Source organism: Nelumbo nucifera, chromosome 3 (assembly GCF_055504915.1).
Source record: "Nelumbo nucifera cultivar China Antique chromosome 3, China Antique-T2T, whole genome shotgun sequence".
Taxonomy (NCBI): Eukaryota; Viridiplantae; Streptophyta; class Magnoliopsida; order Proteales; family Nelumbonaceae; genus Nelumbo; species Nelumbo nucifera.
This window is the reverse complement of record NC_142651.1, coordinates 39,165,744-39,186,554: the sequence shown is the minus strand read 5'-3', so window position 1 is coordinate 39,186,554 and position 20,811 is coordinate 39,165,744. Positions and strand designations below refer to the sequence as shown.

At 34.6% G+C, this 20,811-nt stretch overlaps 1 protein-coding gene across 1 annotated transcript; it reads right to left on the bottom strand.

The window, feature by feature from the left end:
• Nucleotides 1-1,175: 1,175 nt before the first annotated feature.
• On the bottom strand, nucleotides 1,176-12,674 carry LOC104604049 (uncharacterized). Its single transcript, XM_010268274.3, has 4 exons — nucleotides 12,522-12,674; nucleotides 6,667-6,739; nucleotides 6,447-6,502; nucleotides 1,176-1,523 (listed from the first exon to the last, which is right to left on the bottom strand). The coding sequence occupies exons 1-4, from the start codon at nucleotides 12,590-12,592 to the stop codon at nucleotides 1,409-1,411; spliced, it is 315 nt and encodes a 104-aa protein (XP_010266576.1). The 5' UTR covers nucleotides 12,593-12,674; the 3' UTR covers nucleotides 1,176-1,408.
• Between the last annotated feature and the right edge of the window lie 8,137 nt (nucleotides 12,675-20,811).

Below are 20,811 nucleotides of genomic sequence, written 5' to 3'. Positions count from 1 at the left end.
TGAGTGTACTCATCAGACATTACCATTTTTAGGAGACATTGAAGACATTGACCAATTATACAAACTCAATCAGACTTTTTTTTTTGAAAAAGCCCTTTTTTAAACTATTTAATCAAGAAATCTCGGTTACATCAGCATCCAAACTGGACAAAGGAAATCGGGTAATATGAACCAAGTCCTTGTATTATGAGAAGAAAGAGCAAATTTAGTCAATCCGTGAACAGCAGCATCATAGGACCTAAGAGTAAAGGTAACTGAGATATTAGGAAGATGAGCTAAGTAACTTACGCAGTTGGTTATAAGCGTGAGAATGCTCCATGGAGGGTGAGGGAGTTACTTCAGTAACTCTGGAAGTTGGTTATGAGCTTGAAAATCCTCCATGGAAGGTGAGAATTAGGAAGATGAGCTACTTCAGTAACTCTGGAAGTTGGTTATGAGCTTGAGAATCTTCCATGGAAGGTGAGTATTAGGAAGATGAGCTACTTCAGTAACTCTGGAAGTTGGTTATGAGCTTGAGAATCCTCCATGGAAGTTGACTATTAGGAAGATGAGCTACTTCAGTAACTCTTGCAGTTGGTTATGAGTTTGAGAATATTCCATGGAAGGTGAGGGTTGTCCTCCAACAAGAGTTTGATCACGTACTGTGCATCACCTTCAAAGGCTTCAATAATGGCTCCGGTAAAAAGTGCGGACTTTAGCTTCCAGCGGAGTTGCACGGGCAAAAACCAAAGCTCCGCTTTCATCTCTTGTGACTATTTCAATCCCTGACTTGGATGAGGAGGTCGTACCATCGATTTTTATTTTCAGAAATCCAGTGGGAGGCTTACACCACCGGCACCGCTGTGGGGTGCTAGTCATTGGCATAATGGTGTATCATCGCCTAAACAAACCACAGTCAACCAGACGGTTAATTCTCCGACGGGTTGGCTTTTATTATTCTGAACGGTAGTTGATTGATTACCGCTTATACCATCACTGTACCTAATCATCTGGAAAAATATAAATGCGAAAATTTTGATTTAACAAGGGTCTTCCTTTTTTGGATTGATTTTAATGTTCTTTTAACACCATATCCCACCTTGAGTTGGAACAAAAGTTGCATATGCATATACATGTGTTCCTTTTTAACCCTAGAATTTGCTTAAAATGGTATACAGCTGTTAAAGAGGTGACACTACACATCAGGAGTCGAGATTCTTTCTTCCATGATCACATCAATAAGATGCTAAACGATAAAAATACATTACAGATAAAACTGAAAGTGAAATGGTACTCTGTAAAATGGTCATGAATGAAGAAATGCAATTACAACTCAAGCTCTGATATCTCATGAATGTGGGGGGTCTCAAATGAAATTACACTTGTCATTTCAAGAAATCAGTTCTGATCAGAAGCTAATTAATAGATGCTATAATTCCATTCCTGATCCAAATTCTTCGATTGTTTTGGTGGAAAGTGTCAGAATGTCCACAAATGCACTGAATGAGGCACGGAGAAATCTAGCTTCCACTGCCTCAAAATGTCTGAAACAAAAGACCATTAAAATAACCCGAGGAAAATGAGAATTTGCATTACATTTCTAAACTGCCATGGCATGAATGATCATCTATTTCATGTTCCCAGAACACATTCTAAACATGTCAAAACCTTGGGCAACAAGTGCAATTGCTCAGCTTATTTATAAACCATTCACAGGGGGCTCAGATGCTATGTGAAAGTAAATAATTTCATTTAAGTTCATAGCATTTTTTGGTAAGTATCTTCCATGGAGTAATTTCTAATTCTGGTTATGAAAAACAAAATAAAATAAGTCCTTGAAATCCCAAAAAGGATCATTGTATCTTTTCTAAACAATCAAAACTGGTTCCATTTTGGATGTTGTCCTCTTAACCAACCAGGAAAAGAAAAAAGATCCCTTCTCCTAAATGCAAATAGAAATTGGCTTCATTTTAGATGTTCAACTTGTCCTCTTAATTAACCAGGAAAAAATCTGCCCTAAATGAAAATAGAAACCCATAATGGAGTCATTTGATTCCAGTTGGTATCCACTAGAGTTCTTTTTCCTTGATCAGCAACACAAATCAGGAATTTTATAAAAGTATAAAATGGCACCCTTGCTGCCAGAAGCTAATAGCAAGGAACAATCAATTTATCCACCAAAGAAGAAAGAAAAAGAAGTACAAATATCTTAACTCTATCACCATTACACTTCATATAGTACAGCTTAAAGCTGACAGATGCACAGAAGTTTGAACAGCTTTAGATTAAATGCTGCAACCCTAGGCCTAGAGTTTCCCAATGTGAGCAGATCTTTCAACCTCATCTCTAGAAAGGAAATTAGCTAGTGCATTAGCAGACATAGGAACCCACCTGAATGAGGTTGGTCTCTAATGCCCTAGCTTCCATAAGAAAACCTTAGAAGCCTGGGACCAGACTGATGGCTTAACCCAACCCGTTACCACTCTGCTATCTCCTAACACCAAACCTGTCCAACATTGCTGCTCTGCAAATTTTAGACCTTGCAAAAGGGTTAGCAGCTCTGCCCTAATTGAGTTACCTTCACACACCAGGCCTGGAAAACTCAAAAGAATAGTGCCTTCATGATCTCTACATACTCCTCCAACACCTTTTTTTTTTTTATGAGTATACTCCTCCACCTTAAGAAGCCAGTTTCCTAAAGTGCAACCATCAATTAATTTAATTGTTCCCCAAACTGGTGCAACTTGGGCTGGTTTGAGGTTAACCTTAACCCAATCTAAGGGGGACTGTTGTCACAAAAAAGTGTGGTGTGCTCCATAGAACTGGGCCCCACCATAGTGTATTTAAAATCATGGTTCTGAAACTCACCACACCCTTGGTGGTGTTCTGCATGCTGTGGTGTGGTGTGTTCCAGAACTCACCACATAATTAAAGAGTGTCCTGTATGGGTGTATTGGATCAAAGAGTGGTGTGGCCCAACTTTTTCAAGGTTGGGTCAGGCTAACCTAGCTCAAGTTCTGCCCCAACCCAAAATGGAATTATTGATTCATGCATAACTACTCTTCTTTGACCTGAGAAATTAGCACTGTCTGCCATCCCCTCCGCAAATGGAGATCCAATATATTGTCCTCAATAGAGCAGCTAGCTGGAAGCAGTTTGTCATTAAAGATTCTGTTATTTCTATTGTTAACATTAATTAATATCTTAATTTTTCTTAATTTATATTTATTATTAATATTTTATATCATTAATAACTATTAATTATATTATTTCATTAATAATTTATTAATGGGTCACAGGTCTAATATTAACTCTAAAAATTACTACAAGGAAGGTGTCTTTTCTGTTAAACACATTTCCCCCTCCTTTCCCATTGTCACACTAAAATGGTGTGATTCCACTTCCCAAGATTTAAGAATTGTAATCCATTTTTTCCCACTCCATCTCATGAGATCCCACAAACAAACATGTAAAGGGAAGAATATTCCATTTTTCCCTTCCCATTTTACAAACCAAGCAGAATCTTAGGGTTCTCAAAAGGAGACGAACATTCTTAAAAAGTTGATGTCTTTCGCCTCATGCATGTATCCTTTTTTCAGGAGTGGGGAAAGTACCAACCATCTCCTCTTGCATTGCACCTAGACCTGTTCATGGGCCAGGTAGCCCGACAGGCCGGCCTGGCCCGTCCCGTTCTAAGTCAGGCTTGGTCATAATTTTAGGCCCATGGGCCCGGGCTCGGGCCCAAAGGACGCAGCAGTTGGGGGAAATACTCAGACAAGGTCTTCTTCTTTGTAGGTTGTCCAATGTGTTTAGTTTTTCAAGAGAGGCCTCCCAACAAAGGGCTCCCACTTCAGGGGGAACAGGTTTAGACCAGACCTCTTTACAAGGGAAAGGCTGAGAGCTAGGGACAGAGCATAAGGAAGAGAAAAAGGAGAAAGAGATGCAAGAGAAAGAGCCCAAAGGGTTAGGGGACCAAATACGAGCATCAGGTTTAGAAGGGTCCAGACAGATAGAATCAAGCAAGCAAAGTAACTGTGTTGTCTGGTCAAGCTCAGAATCTCTTAAGTCTCTCCTGAAACCCAAATCCGAACTGAAACAATAAGAAGAGGAAAATGAGACAAATCTTTGAACAGGCTCATTTTTAAAGCAAGAAAGGGAATACAAAGGTGGAAAAAGATTCTTGAGGGTTGAATTTCCAATCCATAAGTCCTCCCAAAAAGAATCCTATCCCCAGTACATACATCATACCTGATTAAGTTTAGGAATTGTGGAAGAACGCCATAGATTGCCTTCCAAGGAGAGTTCAACGTGGCCCTCCAAGAAGTTCCAGCATCCCAACCATTGCCTTCTGCTTTATGAATACTCTCTACAACTTTGTGCCCCAGTCTTTCCTCCTCCAAAGGCCATCTCCAAAGCCACTTAACCAAAAGGGCTGAGTTTTTCTTACCTAGGTTACCCAATCCCAGACACCCTTGCTCCCTTTTCTTGCATACTAATTCCCATCTTACCAAATGATCTTTCCTTCCCTCTCCAAGCTCCCACAAAAAGTCCCTCATCAATTTCTCTACTTTCATTACCTCCCTTTGCAGCATCCTAAATACTAAAAGGAAGTAAATTGGGAGATTCGCTAAGGTGGATTGAATTAAAGTAATTCGACCCCCCAGGGTCACATAATTTCTTTTCCAGGCTGCCAGTTTCTTAGCACATCCTAGGGAGGGAAGTTTTTTGAAACTAGCATTAAATCTTAATTACTACACTCTAATTAATTCCCCTAAAAGACTGCAACTTTAACTTGCCATACATTTCTTAGTGACTAAGACTTCAAGATGGTTGTTGACCTTCTATATGTTTCTTTAATTCCAAGAAACTCCAACATCAGCGTTCACTAAACATGCATCAATTCCCAATTCATGCTCCAAATTAATGGGTTGGCTGGCCACTGGCCACGGACGGGATTTTGGGTACAGATATGGGCTAGAAATATGAATGTAGATATGGATAATGGGAATGGGAATGGGTAAAAGACATGGGTTTTGACATGGGTATGGGTCTAATTATGGGTTTGGTCTTAGTTTGAGTTTTTTATTCTTCTTCCCAGCTGTAACTTTCAGCCCACCAAATGCTTTGGCATCACTTCCAAGGCATTACCATAAATGATATGTTAAGAGGATAGAAAGTTGAGGCTGATTTCCAGGTTAGGAGACTTGAAACATTGGCAGAGTGGAGTGCACCATCTGTGAGCAAAATCAAGTTTAATTTTGATGGATGTTGCCTCATGAATCCGGGACTCAGGTATTGGGGGTGTAATTAGGGACCATAATGAACAGATTCTGCTTAAGTTTTTCTGGCCTGATTGGCTTTGGGAACTCTCTAAGAGCTAGGTTGTTGGCTTCACTTCAGGGGTTAAACTTGATAACTATGCAGGGACCGAAAGAAGTGGAGGTAGAAGGAGATTGTTGAAATGCTATTTGCTGGATGAGTCACCAAGAACTAATCCCATGGGTGTTAATGGTGAGACAGGCACAAGTTATGGTCACCAATTTGAATTGCTCAATCAACTGGGTGCCTAGGTGTGCCAATGTAGCAAACTCACTTGCAAGAGCAGGGGTGGGAAGAAGCCATTTACAATGGAGATGTCTAGGGCCGGGCCTCAATCTGTAATAATCTTACACGAGTTGTTTTTGTTTGTTTGTACTGTTGTTGGCTTGTAATTTGTGCTCCAAGCCTTGGAGCAAGCTTTGTACTATCTACCAGCTGACTTATATTTTGAGCATGCTGGTTTTTTAATGAATTTAATATTGACTATAAAAAAATGATATCCTCTGGTATTATACAAGAAATTCCAAAGAAAGGGGGAAAATGGTTCCAAATGACACAAGGAGTAAGAGACAAAAGGTGGTTAACATCCTCTCCATTATTGAGTATTTCCAATATAATTCTTCATAGACATTTCCCCTAAAAATACTAAGTAAAATCTCAGGAAGCTTTTGACTTTACAATCAAACTGATTATATGTATATTGTCCTGATACATCTATTAAGAAAATGTGATCTCTTATTAAAAAAAAAAAAAACGAAAGAAAATGCGATAAAGACAATTCTGTACAATGTCTAGTCAATAGGCAATAAGATAGATGAGTCATGTGTATAGAAAGCCATATACTACCCTGGTATGGAAGATGAAAATGATGTTGACTTATAGTAGATAAAAATAGCCTGATGGCCTCACGATTTGAGAGGGAGAGAAACGGATAATGGTTATGTTCTTATTAACTTTCTTTACAATGATGGTGATGATGATATTGGAAGTAAGACCCATATGAAATTTAAAATTTGAAAATAACTTTTAGGTTGAAATGGTATCTTGAAAACCTCAAAAGTTCTGCTAAAATATAAAAGCATAGTCCCCAACCTTTCCAGAAGGGGAGAAGAAACAAGGCAATAGCTGTCAATAGAACAGAAACTCACACTGAGAGCTTTCCATCACCCACAGACATCTGCCTCCTTACTTTATCTGGCTGCAACTGGAATTGGAAATCAAAATCTAATTAAAACCAAAAAAAGGGGAAAAAAGGAAAACAATAATTCAAGGAATAGTGCTGTTCTTTTCAAAACTAATTATTGGCCACTAGATCATTACAACAACTATTAGATGACCAGGGGAAAATTGCAAGAATTGTAAGCTCACCTCCTTATCAACAGCTAATGCTGCATAGACCATGGATGCATTCTCCTCAGACTCATAATCCACTTCCAAGTCACTGCAGGAAGAGAGAGAGAGAGAGAGAGAGATGAGATGAGATACAAGCAAAGAATAGACTAGTTCTTGCGATATGGGCATGCAGCAGAAGATTTGAAATATAGATGCAAAGGGCAAACATTTATATGCACCATTCCACCTAGACCTAGAGCGAACATATTTTCAAATTAAGTCATCTAAAAATGGTCTGGAGTTTTTGCATCCCATAAATTTGTGGTTATTATCATGATCATATTGCTTTCTGAAGTAAGGCCTCTTCCTAGTTGGACAAATAGAAGTTAAGGGTCCCAAAATTTAGCAACCATGACAGATGACCTGATCCTGTTTATATGCCAACTATTGCCTCGAATAGTAAGACTGCTCTAGATAAGAAACCTGCATGATCTGCAAGATCATCCATTTCCATATATATAGTGACAAGAAAGGGGTTACTCTCCATATACAGCAATCTACTGTAGAATTGTCTGTACAAAAAATAAAAAATCTAAACATCAAATGAGGGGGCTCAACAAGCAAAGTAATCCTTGGATATCCACCATAATCTATGACTAGAAGTATAGATATTGTCCACTATTTCTTCAACCTGGTATTCAATCTTCATAAAATGCGTCAACTACATTCTTTCTAAAAGGACCAGAATAACACAAAAAAGAAGTTCCAAAAGATTGGACCCTAGCACTCAACCCCCTTATTGACCATGCAAAAATTAAGTATGGAAAAGATTGAGAGCCTCGATGTAAAAGGAAAAGGGAATTGAAGGTTACAAATCGATTCACAGTTTCCCTTGCATAGAAGGGAAGAAAGAAAAACATGTTCCAGATGAAAAAGTCCTGAAATGAATCCTGCTTCTTCACAATTCTACTCTAGTAGGCACCATGTCATCTATCAACTTTAAACAATTTCTTATTATTTCAATGCTAAGAATCTTGTGCAAAAACAATCCTGATTTGGAAACAAAACCACCTTTCTATGACACCCAGATAGCTGCACCTGCCTAATCCAGTGTCAGCCACAACACATACCTAATATGATACCACATAATGCATGGACACTCCTAGAGTATATTTTATAGCACTAATAATTTTAAAATGTGAATGGTATGTTTTAACAAATCATACCATAAAAAGCCTATATAATCAGAAGCTTAGTTAAATTTGGCAAAATATAAGTATTGAGAAATGATAAATAATAAAAAGCTTCCAAAGGTTAGATATAAAAGCACAGTTTAAGCATATTAAATGGGACATTAGTACTTGTATCCATGCACTGTATCACAGGAAATGTAAGAGTTGTATTCCATTTCATTTATCAATGTCTATGTGGCTGTGCCCATATCCATATCTGGGCACTGTAGATTGGTCAATATTAGTATATATATCCATACGAAAAATCCATTTCCAATTCATTAATGTTCCTTCAGAGACTAGGAAGTCAAGTCCCTATCCACCAAATCTACTATTATCTTGTTTGCCCCCCTTTGAAATCCAACAAGAAAAAGAGGGAAAAGTCACTTTAGATGGAGTCTTGGCACACTATACACCATCCAACAAACTAACATGATCCACATAAAAAATCTGGAGCAGGTTAAAAGCCTCAGCCACTTTTGGAGGATCGCCTGTGATGGCCAAGTAATAAATCAGGTGACTTCACAGTAAAATATATCTTTTCAAACTCGTCTCAATTGGATGAGGAGAAGGTTCCATGGGGTTGGATTTGGAAACAGAAGGTTTCGCTTCAAAGTAATTTTCTTCTTGTAGGCAGCAATTAAAAGCAGAATCTAAACCATAGATGTTCTGAGATCAAAAGGAATGTGTATTGTGATCGTTATAGTTTGTGTGGGTGGCTGAGGAAAACATTCAACACCTACTGATGAGGTGTAACTTCTCTCATGACATTTGAATTCATGCTGTAAAGTTATTTGGGGTCAGTTGGGTGGAGCCTCCGGATATTTAAATCTCTTGTTGCATCATAGCATCTGCACATCTTTAGCAAACAGGGTAATCTGCTGCCTCTTGCAATCCATTGGTGCCCATAGAAAGAGAGAAATAACAGATCTCTCAAGAACCAGTCTCATCCCATTAAGAAGATTTGTGCAAAGATTAAAAGATTAATTGTTAAATGGGCAACCATAAAAAATCTCTTTCAGGGCTTTATGTTCAATTGTTTCTAGGACCATTGGGGAAATATTCTGTGCAATGATGATTTTGCTTTGTAATGCATATTAAGGATGTCTCCTCAGCCTTGATGTATTGTACTGCATGGGAACCTCTCCCTTTGCAGTTTTTTCTATATTAATGAAATTATTTCTTCATCTTTCAAAAAAAAAACAGCTGAATTTGAAGAGAAGAGACAGACCACTAATAGAGCTCTTTCTAGATCTTTCTTATAGAAACTTGATATTATGTGCTTGCAGAGCCATATATGATCTGACCTAACTTGGCTCATTCATGAGAACCTTAACTTGAGCCTCAATTTAAGCTTGTTTAGCTAAAGGAGCCTGACCCAAGCTTGGATGGGCTTGGCTCTGTTTAATAGAATACTACAGTTTATATTTTGTATAACAATTATGTAGCACATAATAAGTATAAAAATTATAATTTTTTGTGATTTGATTCTTGTCTTTCAATGAAGAATTAGTTGTGTGCCTCAAGTCAAGTATTCGCTATTTAGTTATCAGACCCAATATAAAAACATTGACTTAAATAAGGTGAGTTGACCCTGGGTGTCACTAGGAAAAATGAGCCTGATATCAACTATTAATTAATGAGTCCAAGCAAAGCAGGCCAAAGCTCAGCTAGGGTGGTTAACAGCCTATCTAATTCCTATCTGTCAATGAGAATGAAGTAATGATTTGAACTCCAAGATTTTGGTAAAATCTGGATAGCAGAGTGGTAGACTCCATGGTATCATTGTTAGCAAATTTGCACCACTAGTGACTGCACACTAGTTGATTAAAGAGTTAGCATCAATGATCCCTTGGTACATTCTCAGTCCGATCTTTCTTTAGAATACCTAGACAAATCTTATCCCAGTTAGTGTATTTGGTGCCTTCAGTTCCTTTTAAGGTTGCATTTGTGGTTTGAACGGGAGAAAATCATCTCTTTCTGCATTACTGTTTGTCAACTCTTTGGTCCTATTTTTTGGATGTTTTCCCTACAAATATGGGCATAGTGGCTTACTGGCATTTGAAGGGCTCTAGAAAGAGAGGTTAAGCTCTTGAAGATTGCTCATTTCTGCAATCATTTAGTTAGTTTAGAGTGAGTATTTGAAAACTGATTAACTAGCAGGAAAGCATGTAAAGGATGACTCTGTGATTCTGTACCCTTGATCAGAAGTTAGCAATCAAAAAAGACTTCAGGTAATTAAAATCTATGTTTCAAATATTTTCATATCATTTCAGTACTTTCTTTCTTGTGATTCATTGTGTATAGATAGAAAGCAATATAGAATTCCCTTTAGGGAGTTGCTTGGCGCCATTATGTAACAGCTTTTTTATATGGTCTATACCGTGTATATCCTTATCTTTTTGGCATTGATGTCTTACCTCTTCAAAAGAAGATTTTTATGAACCCTCACTCATACCATAGAATCCATAAAGCTTTCCATTTGACTCGCACCTGAAAACAGTAATTTACTACCACAATCTAACTTTCTCCTTCCAATATCTCCACACCACTTTCCCAACAAAGTTTTATTCATGGTGACATGGTCCAAGGTTTAAGGTCCAATTCGAAACCTTGATCTTTGCAACAGTAGACCTTCTAATCTACCAAATCTCTTTCTAGCTTGGGAAGTTCAGTCCATCTGCAACAGAAGTAGAAAAGGATAACAATGGTAGATAATAGAGTAGAAAATTAGGTGGCTGAATATGAACATATTGCTACGATGAACAAATTAATCCTATTCTCCAGTTTTAGGAGAACAAAAAGAGTTCCTCTGAATCAAGTAAGAAAACCATCCCCACTAAGAGTCTCAATGGAAGGTTTTGGATTGGACCCCGTCCAAACCAAAATCAATTTGGATGGATTGGATGGACCAACAAGACATATTGAATTGAACCAATCCAGACTTAATGGTTCAAAATATTTATTAGATGGATTGGACCCGGTCCGTCCACAACGAATTTATATTGGATTGGGGTGGATTGAGCCAATATCTGGTCCATTGATATAAGATAAGAATATAGGTGTCAATGGACCAGGTTTAGGTTGAAACCAATCTAAATTAAAATGAATTTGAACAGATTGGACGGTCCAGACATTGAATTGGACCGGTCTAAAATGGTCTAAAATATTCATTGGATTGGATTGGATCTGGCCCATTTGTAATGGATTCAAATTGGACTGGATCGGATTGGACCAAATCCGGTCCAATTGACACCCCTATTCCCCATCCCACAAAAGAAAAGAAAAAGGCATAGGGGAAAAAGAATCGAAATCCTTTTCTTATGAAGTATAACATATGGGAAAAGGATCTTGTAGTGTAGCATCTCTTGTATATTACTAATCAGATCATACTGCAGTATACATTCTGTAATTGTCTTTTTGGTTGAGGGAATCTCTCCTTCCATTAATACAAATCTCATTTACCTTTCATAAAATAATAAGGCACTAATATTAACTGGTAAACAGGAAACACATCCATATACCATCTCAGCTAAAGCACCAAGAATCAGCATCGCTCCACCCTTTGCAAGATTTTCCATCCTACAGTTTCTTTCCACACCTTTCACTCACCAATCCAGATATGAGATGATTTATACTTTGTTCACAATGCAAAGCCCCGATATGATCAACAATATTAGGAAGATCACTTACTAAAGTTAACCTTTGAACCGCTGACCAGCTTAGAAAAAGAAAAGTAAAGAGGGTCACCCTGATGAAACCTTCTCCTCCCACCCCAAATTCGCCTTTTGCATCAATATACTGAAAGCCTTCAGTGTGATAATGAACAAAAAAGAGTTTTTTTTCTTTTCAGGTTGTTAAACCAAAAAAAGGTTCACCCTTGCCTGACGGATACTCTGGAACTTCTAAAGAAAGCTTTTCAATTAACCATTTAGTACAGAAATCTCATCTATGAGGTTTCGTTTGGCCTCGCGTTGCCATCTGGCAAACTAGATAATTCTTCACCTTTATCCATGCTCTTTAACAAAGTTATTGGTATTAATCCAACACCCTACCCCTCCCACCCCAAATAAAAATAAATAAATAAAATCACAAAAAAATTGAAACATCTATTTAACTTCATTTCTGAATCATGATTTTTTTTGTTTCTTTTTGCTGTCTGGTTTCTTTTGTATGCTGGTTTTTTCTTTCTTCGGCGGGTTGTTGCTTTGGGTTTAATGAATCACTTCTATACCAACAAAAAAAAAAAAAAGAATCATAGCCAGTAGCACTCAATTGTGACTTCATTCAAAGTTAAAATGTTTTGAAGACATATATAATCTAGTACTGTATTGACAAATGCCTTTCCTCTAATTTTCTACTTATAAATGATACATACCTATTTATCAAACACCTTTTACTGTCTAGGAATAATCATTGACAATAGTGAAATAAAGAAAAGAAAATAAAGGAATAAACATATAAGAACTAGAACATCAAGTGAAGAAAATAGTCGATAAATGCCATGTAACCACAAGCAGAAAACCAAAGACGAAATAAAAATACAGTAAATGCAGCACCCATGATGAGTTAGGTTCTCTCAACAAATGGAAGACAGAAAAAATGAAGTACGGGGTTTTCAAGAATGAACAAACGAGAGAGAGAGAGAGAGAGAGAGACCAGCTGAACTCCCACTGGGATTGGGATGCAAGAGTTTTATCATCTACCGCGCCACTCACGGCCGAATCCATCTTCTTGTACAAAAGTGTGGCAACTTATTCAAAACAAGGGTTAGGTAGCAGGAGCCTAGAGGGTAGAGGTTAGGAATGGCAACGGGGCGGGTTTGGGGCGGGGCACCCCCTTCCCGTCCCCACCCCGAAGTCACAATTAGACCTGGGCCGGGCCGGGTCGGGTTCGGGCCGGGCTTTTACTGTGTATTAACAAATTTTTTTAAGGCCCGAGCCCGAGCCCGGCCCGACCATCGGGCCTACAATTTGGGCCCGAGCCCGGCCCTCATAAAAAGCCCGAAGCCCGAGCCTGGGCCCGGGCCCGAAATTTAGCCTATATTATTATTATTATTAATGTTGAAGCAGCTGAATAAAGAGAGAGATAGATTGAAATTATAAAGAAAAGAATAAAATATATATATTAAATTATAAATATATATTTTAATAAATATTATATTATTTATATATTTTATATAATATATAAAATACATATTATATATTTTATAAAACATATAATACTGAGTCGGGCTGGGCCGGGCTTTTTTGACAAATCCCAAGCTCGGCCCGAAACACAGTCGGGCTTACTGTGTTAAGCCCGAGGTCAGGCCCGCGGGCCTAATTATATGACCAAGCCCAGCCGGTGCGTGCTGGGTCGGGCCGGGCCGTTGGGCTACCCGGCCCATGAACAGGTCTAGTCACAATACCTTGCCCCATACCCGCCCCCTCCCCGGTGGTGGGGTGGGTTCGAGATAGGGCATCCATTCCCCATCGGGGATAGGGAATCTCTAAATTTTCCCTGCTTTAAGGCAATTACTTAAAAATTATTTATTTTATGGATAATTTATACATAGGATATAGGAATTTGGGGGTATTTTAGAATTGAATTATAATACTTTAGGGGTAATTCAAAAATAAAATCATGGAATCCTATGATTTTAAAAATTTAGGAAAAACTTAGAGATATTTTACTAATTTACCTTTACGTTCGGGGCGGGTTCGGAGAATTATATACAAAACTCGTCCCCGCCTCGTACCCAATTCGAGGAAAATTATTTTCCCCGTCCTGCAAATTATATACAAAACTCGTCCCCACTTCGTACCCAATTCGAGGAAAATTATTTTCCCCATCCTGCGGGGACGGGGAAACCCGCCCCGTTCGGGGCAAGTGGGGTGGGGCCCCGATTTTATGGGGGAAATTGCCATCCCTAGTAGAGGCTGAGGCTCCATCAACGAACTGAATTTTGACCCCCTGTTTTCTATATATTTATCTAAATTATATATTTTATATTATCTATATAATGTATTATTTATTATTTATAATATAGTATAATATAGTATATGTGTTTCTAGTACTTTTATTATATATTTATATGTGGGAAATTGTCTAAAACTCACCGTGACTTTTCAACATTTCTCTTAAACTCTTATAACTTTTCAAAACGTTCAGGAAACCCATGTAAGTAAAGTTGATGTTAAATAGACTAATGGATGTTAAGTAAATTACTATTTTACCTTTGTTAAATGTAAAATAAAGCAAAACTTTGATTAAAAAATAATAAAAATATATCTCAAATATTTCAGTCTAAAAAAATATATGCCCATTTTACATATTTAAGTAAAAAGGGAACTTCAATTAATAATAATTGAGGGGTAGCCTAGCGAGTTGGTGCGCTGAATGAATTGTCCCAATGGTGGTGCGATTTCAAATCCTGCTACTATCATCTTTGTAAGAAATGAGTTGTGGACGTGATATTGCACTGATCACTTAAAAGAGTAACGACCCCTAAGGGGTGTTAGGCAATGGTTATAATAATAATAATAATAATAATAATAATAATAATAATAATAATAATAATAATAAGAAGAAGAAGAAGAAGAAGAAGAAGAAGAAGAAGAAGAAGAATGCTTTTGATTCAAATCAAATTCATTTGTGTATTGAATAAAAATTAGGTTGACATAAAAATATGTTTAATAAGTTGATATGCCATTCAGGGGCAGTTTGGTCATAAAAATTGCATTTATGCTAACGTGGACAAATTCTGTAAAACAAAAAGTCACTGACATGGGGTTTCATGGACATTTGGGAAAATTATGGTGAGGTTAAGAGAAATGTTGAAAAGTCATAGTGAATTTTAAACAATTTCCCTTTATATATTTATGTATACTATAAATATCAAAAAACTGAACAACCGACGAACCAAACCAATTGGAAACTGAATTGATTAACCAGTTAACCAGGGGCTTTGGTTCGATTTTGGTTTCTAGTTTTCCAAAAAGTAGAAAATAGCCCTACTTCAGATAACCAAACTGTTAGCACCCCTACATTTAGGAGTGCTTCATCTAGATCTCTCGCACTCGTTGGGGTGCAACACCATTCACCTTATTACGTGTCATCCATACACAAAATCCTAGGTTCGCTTGTGCGAGCTCAATAAATAGAGTATTTATTAATGTTCAGCCAACCAAACTGTGGAAAGAACTAGAAAAGGGAGATGTTAGCATGTCAAAGGTTCAACTGGAGTCAAAGAAGAGGTCAAATTGTGATGATGTTGTATATACATATACTAATGGGGACTTGTGTGATTCGCGAGCTTTGTTAAAAGAAATTGAGGCAAAAGGAGTTAGGGGTGTAGCTTGAGTAGGCCTAATCAAGCCGGCCGAACTCAACTAAAGATTTTACATAGGTTGGACTTGAATTTTCAAACTTCAAACTAGGCTTAGGGCCTGTTCGTTTGCTCTAAAGTCTGACATCTGAAAGTGCAATAATTACATTAAGAGGTATATTGGTATTGGTGAACTTTTCTTTTCTCTGAACTCTGAATACAAAGAATGTTGTTCTGAATTCTGAAATTTATCAAATATCCATTTTGACCCCATATATGAGAGTTTTTGTTTTTCTTTTTTGAGGTATCATTGGAAAACAAAAAGTTGCATGATTACACTTTAAGAGATAAAGATAAGAGGAGACAAATAGGCTATTAGTCCGAAAAAACATAAGCCTAACCAAAATTCAGGTTGGACTTGGGTAGCCCGAGCCTAATTTGTTCAATTTGTGATATACATATCTGCATATTATCATCAATATATTTTACCTAGAAATTGGGCTACAAAGCTCAACAAGTCTAATCCCAAGCCTAACCCAAGGGGTTGGCTTAAAGCATCAATTAGGGTTAGGTTGATAAGAGAAAAATTGCTGATAATTTAGTAATATATAACAAAAATAGAATGACAATAATTGTTGATAATTTATTAACGCAGGCCTGACTTTACCAACTTAGGCCCAACTCGAGCTTAACCAACACCTTGGGCTGGACTTGGGCTTGGGTATATTGAGCTTTATAACCCAATTTCCAAGTAGAACATATTGATAATATGTAAATATGCATATCATAAAATGTTGGCATTGGTTTAAATTGGGTTTGGTCGATCTCAAACTACCCGAGGCCTCAACCCAAGCCCAACTTGAGTTTAGGTTAGCCTTAAGTTTTTCGGCCTAAACCCAGCTTGAAGTTCAAAAACTTAAGCCCAATTTATGCAAAAGCTTGGGTTGAACAGGGTCAAGCTCGAGTTAGGCCCACACAACCCAAGGTACACCCCTAGCTCCTTTTGCCTCAAATTTTTTAACAAAATTGTACATCGCAGGGCCCCCGCTAGTAATTAATAGCACTAATTTTAATTTATAGTTATTAGTAGTAACATTAGTAATATTTATGGTATTTTTAATTATTCACAAAAATAGTTAATAATTATTTTTAAATTTTATATAATTAATATTTAAAAATATTAATAAATTTATAATTATAGTTAATAATTCTTAATTATGAACTAATAAATTTTATAATTCTTAATTTATAAAAAAAATATCACTATTATTAATAGTAATAATAGTTAATTTAATTATTCATGGAACAAATATTAATTTTTGAATTTTAATATTAATAAAATAATTAATTATTATTAGTAATTAGTTAATTTGTTGGTAATATATCATTAATTAATTAATCATGAATTATTAATATATCACTGATATTAATTACTAAAAATAGTAATATAGTTTGGTAATTTTTAATAAATTATGGATATAAGTAATAAATTTTAATTGAATTTTGATATCTTTCAATTAATCATCATCATCATTATTGTTAAGTAAATAATTTGTTATAATTAAGATTTTTTGTTAATTCATGAAAAAATAATTGCTGTAATAATTCTTTTAGTTTAACAATATTGAAGAATTCACAGTTTTATAATTTAATCACTTAAATTATACCGGGAGGATCCAGACAATTTGCTCAACCCAACATAAAGGTCTGTTGATAATCCAAACAAACACAGTGCAAGGAATTTTTGTAAGCAGTCACTTCACATATGTACTACTAAGCATTTTTTGTCTAGATCAGCCAATATAATCCAAATATAATCAAAATGCAAAGGAACAAAGAATGCAGAATATTAGCATGACAAATGGGCCAAATCATCATAGTCCGAAATTAGGGAGGATATGTGAGGAAAGCAGCCTAGATTATATCTGGATTACCCACTATAGAAAACCGGGAAAGAAAACACAAGTTCATCATTCCATTTGACAAACTTTTAAATAATTGAAAGCAAAGCTGTGCTTCAGATGTCATCAAAACTATATATTTTTTTTCCACTTCCATTTTCATTCGATTATAGTTGGGTCTTATGTTATAATTCATCAACCTGACAATGAAACACCTTAAAAAGGAAACAACAGTCTGAAATTTGCATAAAAATAATATCCAAAGATTTTTGCGTTCCTTAAGAAACCGATGGGACAATTGAAAAATCTGCCCCATGTGTCCGGTCGAAATTATGGGAATTTCATCATACGGAATTCTGAAAATTAGGCTAATAGAATGTGTTAAAATTGCCGTCAATATTCAATATTCGTAGTTAAGGAAAAAGGGGGAAAAAAGTACTTCTCATATACTTTCTCCAAATGTACCACCCCAAAGCCGCTTTCTGAACAACCCATCAGCGCACTGGTGCCCTTCCCAAAGCTCGGGGCCACCGGTAATGATCCCAGGAACGAAGACCACCGGGTGCTTCGCCCTCAACCCCTCTTTCTGCAATTTCACGCCAGGTGGATCGGGAAGTGGCCCGGTAATGGCTTCGGTGACATATTGAGGAATCGATGTCGGCATGGCATTATAGAGAAATTGTAGAAACCACCGAATCGAGCAGATACAGCCAATAAACCAACAGCAGCTATTAATGCAAGACCATTTCTTCTTCTTCTTTTTCACCTTCTCTTTCTCTTTCTCCTTCTCCTTCTTCTCATTACTGTCGAATTTGCTTTCGATCTCTTTACGATCATCCAAATTGGAAGTTTGCTCGATTTCGGAGGCTTTTCTACGCCGCAACATCGACATATTCGTCTGTTCCTTCCCTTCTTACGTTGTTAACGTTGCTGCTCCTATTGGTGGGAATTGGGAAACCAGACGAATATATTATACAAAGTTTATTTATTTTTTATTTTTATAATTTTAAAAATAAAAAATAAATAATAATTATTTAAATAAGACATAATTATTAATTATTTTTTCATTTACAGTGTGTGCCGATGCATGTTTTGTGGTTGGATAGGATAGTTGGGTTTTCCCATCCCTTAAAACTTAATAATTATAATTTATAAATTATAGTTAAGCATTGGGTTTTTTTAATAAAATTATAATTGACTATATATTTCTTCACAAAATCATTAGTTTATATTAATTTAATGTATGTACACTTATTAAGGCCTTATATTTAGTGTTATTAATGTATTTTTATGACTATTAATTAAGCGCGTACGTTGCACGTGATAAATTTTTCTTCATATTAATTACTTAAATTTTAGATATATCATAGTTAAGATAGAATTTGAAAATTAATAAAAGTAACAATATGATTAAAAATAAACTTAAATGCTTGTAGTAAATGTGCACATGCATTGCACGTGAAAATTTTAAGTTACAATAATAATTACAATTACTATTTGACTATAACATCATTTCATTTATAGGTAGATTTTAAATTTGGCATTTCATTTTCATCATTATTAAGAATACTTCTTACATTTGATACTTGTTTTTGTTTAGTTTAATGAATATACAATATTAGAGATATGCCATATTTTCTATTTATTTTGTATTATATATTTTACTTATTTTAATTTTTTATTATAATCCATTTGACTCCAAATGGTTGAATTGCTTATCCACCACTAGAGGGAAAAATGGTTTTGATTTCAAATTACTTTTCAAAATATCTATTTTTATATTATTAAAATTAATGTCATGAATTTAACTATTAGAATTTAATGATAAAAAATATATCTTAAATATGAGATTTAATGAGAGAGAATAAGAAAATAATTTTATTTCCAATTGATTTCAACTTTTACATTCCATTTTCATCATTAATAAAATCTTTCTTATTTATTATACTTATTATTGTTTAATATATCGAATATATGATGTTAAAAAAGTTCCCATATTTTTTTTTAAATTTCTATATTTTTTGCATTTGTCTATTTTTGAATTTTATTATTTAATTGTGACGACATGAATTTTTATTTTGACAATTATTTTTATTTAATATGATGAATATAAAACATTAGAAATGTTCCTAAATGATTTCAACAAAATTTTGTACCTTCTCATCTTTTGTGTTCTATCCTTTTTAAATATTTATTGTTCAATTATTACATCATGAGTTTCTTTGAAAAGTTGATCATTGACCCACCATATAGATAAGAAAATATCTTAGCTTTTGAATTATTTAAGTTATATATATTATCTATATTATATAAATAATTTTTACTTATCACAGTTATTTTTGTTTGACATATTTAATATTATATATATATATTCTTTTGATTACTTGTACTTTTTTATTTTTTTTCAAATTATTATTTAACGATCATATAATCAATTAATCCAATTGACTCAAACCACTAACTCACCACCCAAAAGAAAAAATAGTTTGATGTATCCATTTCCATCATTGATAAAATTATTTCTTATGTATAATACTTATTCTTTTTCAATATAATGAATGCATAATATAAAATATCTATCGAATATTTTATTTTTTATAAATATATAGCTTTAGATATGTGCCCAAATAATTTTTCTTTATTTATTTATTTTTGTGATTTTTTGTATTTTCTGTTTTTAAAAATTTTATTATTTGACTATGACACCATTTCATTTTTAGGTAGATTTTAAATTTGGCATTCCATTTTCATCATTAATAAAAATACTTCTTACATTTTATAACTATATTTGTTTAGTATAATGAATATAAAATATTAGAGATATGCCTAATTATTTTTATTTTTTGTATTACGTATCTTATTAAATTTAATTTTTATTATTTAATTATGGCATTATATATTAACCCATTTGACCCCAAATGGTTGAATTGTTTACTTACCACTGGGAGGGAGAAAATGGTTTTATTTTCAAATAACTTTTCAAAATATTTATTTTTATATTATTAAAATTAGTAAAATTTAATGTTAAAAAATATATCTTAAATATACAATTTAAATTTTGCACTCATTTTCCATCATTAATAAAAACATTTGGTATTTATCATACTTATTATTGTTCTATATGTAGAATATATGGTGTAAAAAATGTTCTCATTTTTTTTTAATTTCTATTTTTTTTTTTGCATTTTATCTATTTTTTAACTTTATTATTTAATTGTGGCAACATGGATTGACCCATTTGACCCAAAATGGTTTAATTTCTTACCACCACCTAGATAAAAATACTATTTTTTTTCTAGGTAGATTTTAAAAGTATAAGTTTTTTTATATTATTGGAATTATTAATTTATTATGTATGTATTTAATTAATAGAATTTAATGATGAGAAAAAATAAAAATGTCTTAAATATATGATTCAATGAAGACGAATTCAAGTTAATACCTTATATGTTAGATTTCATGAGAGAGAATTGAATGCGTTAAATATCTTAAAATTGCCTCTTTTCAACTCATTTAATATCAATAACCAATTACCCTATTTGCCCTCATTTTTTATCTATAAAATTAAATATGAACTATGGAGGCTATTTGTGCTTACCACCACTTAGATGAAAAACATTATTTTTTAGGTAGATTTTAAAAGTATAAGTTTTTATGTTATTGAAATTATCAATTTATTATGTATGTATTTAATTAATAGAATTTAATGATGAGAATAAACAAAAATGTATTAAATATA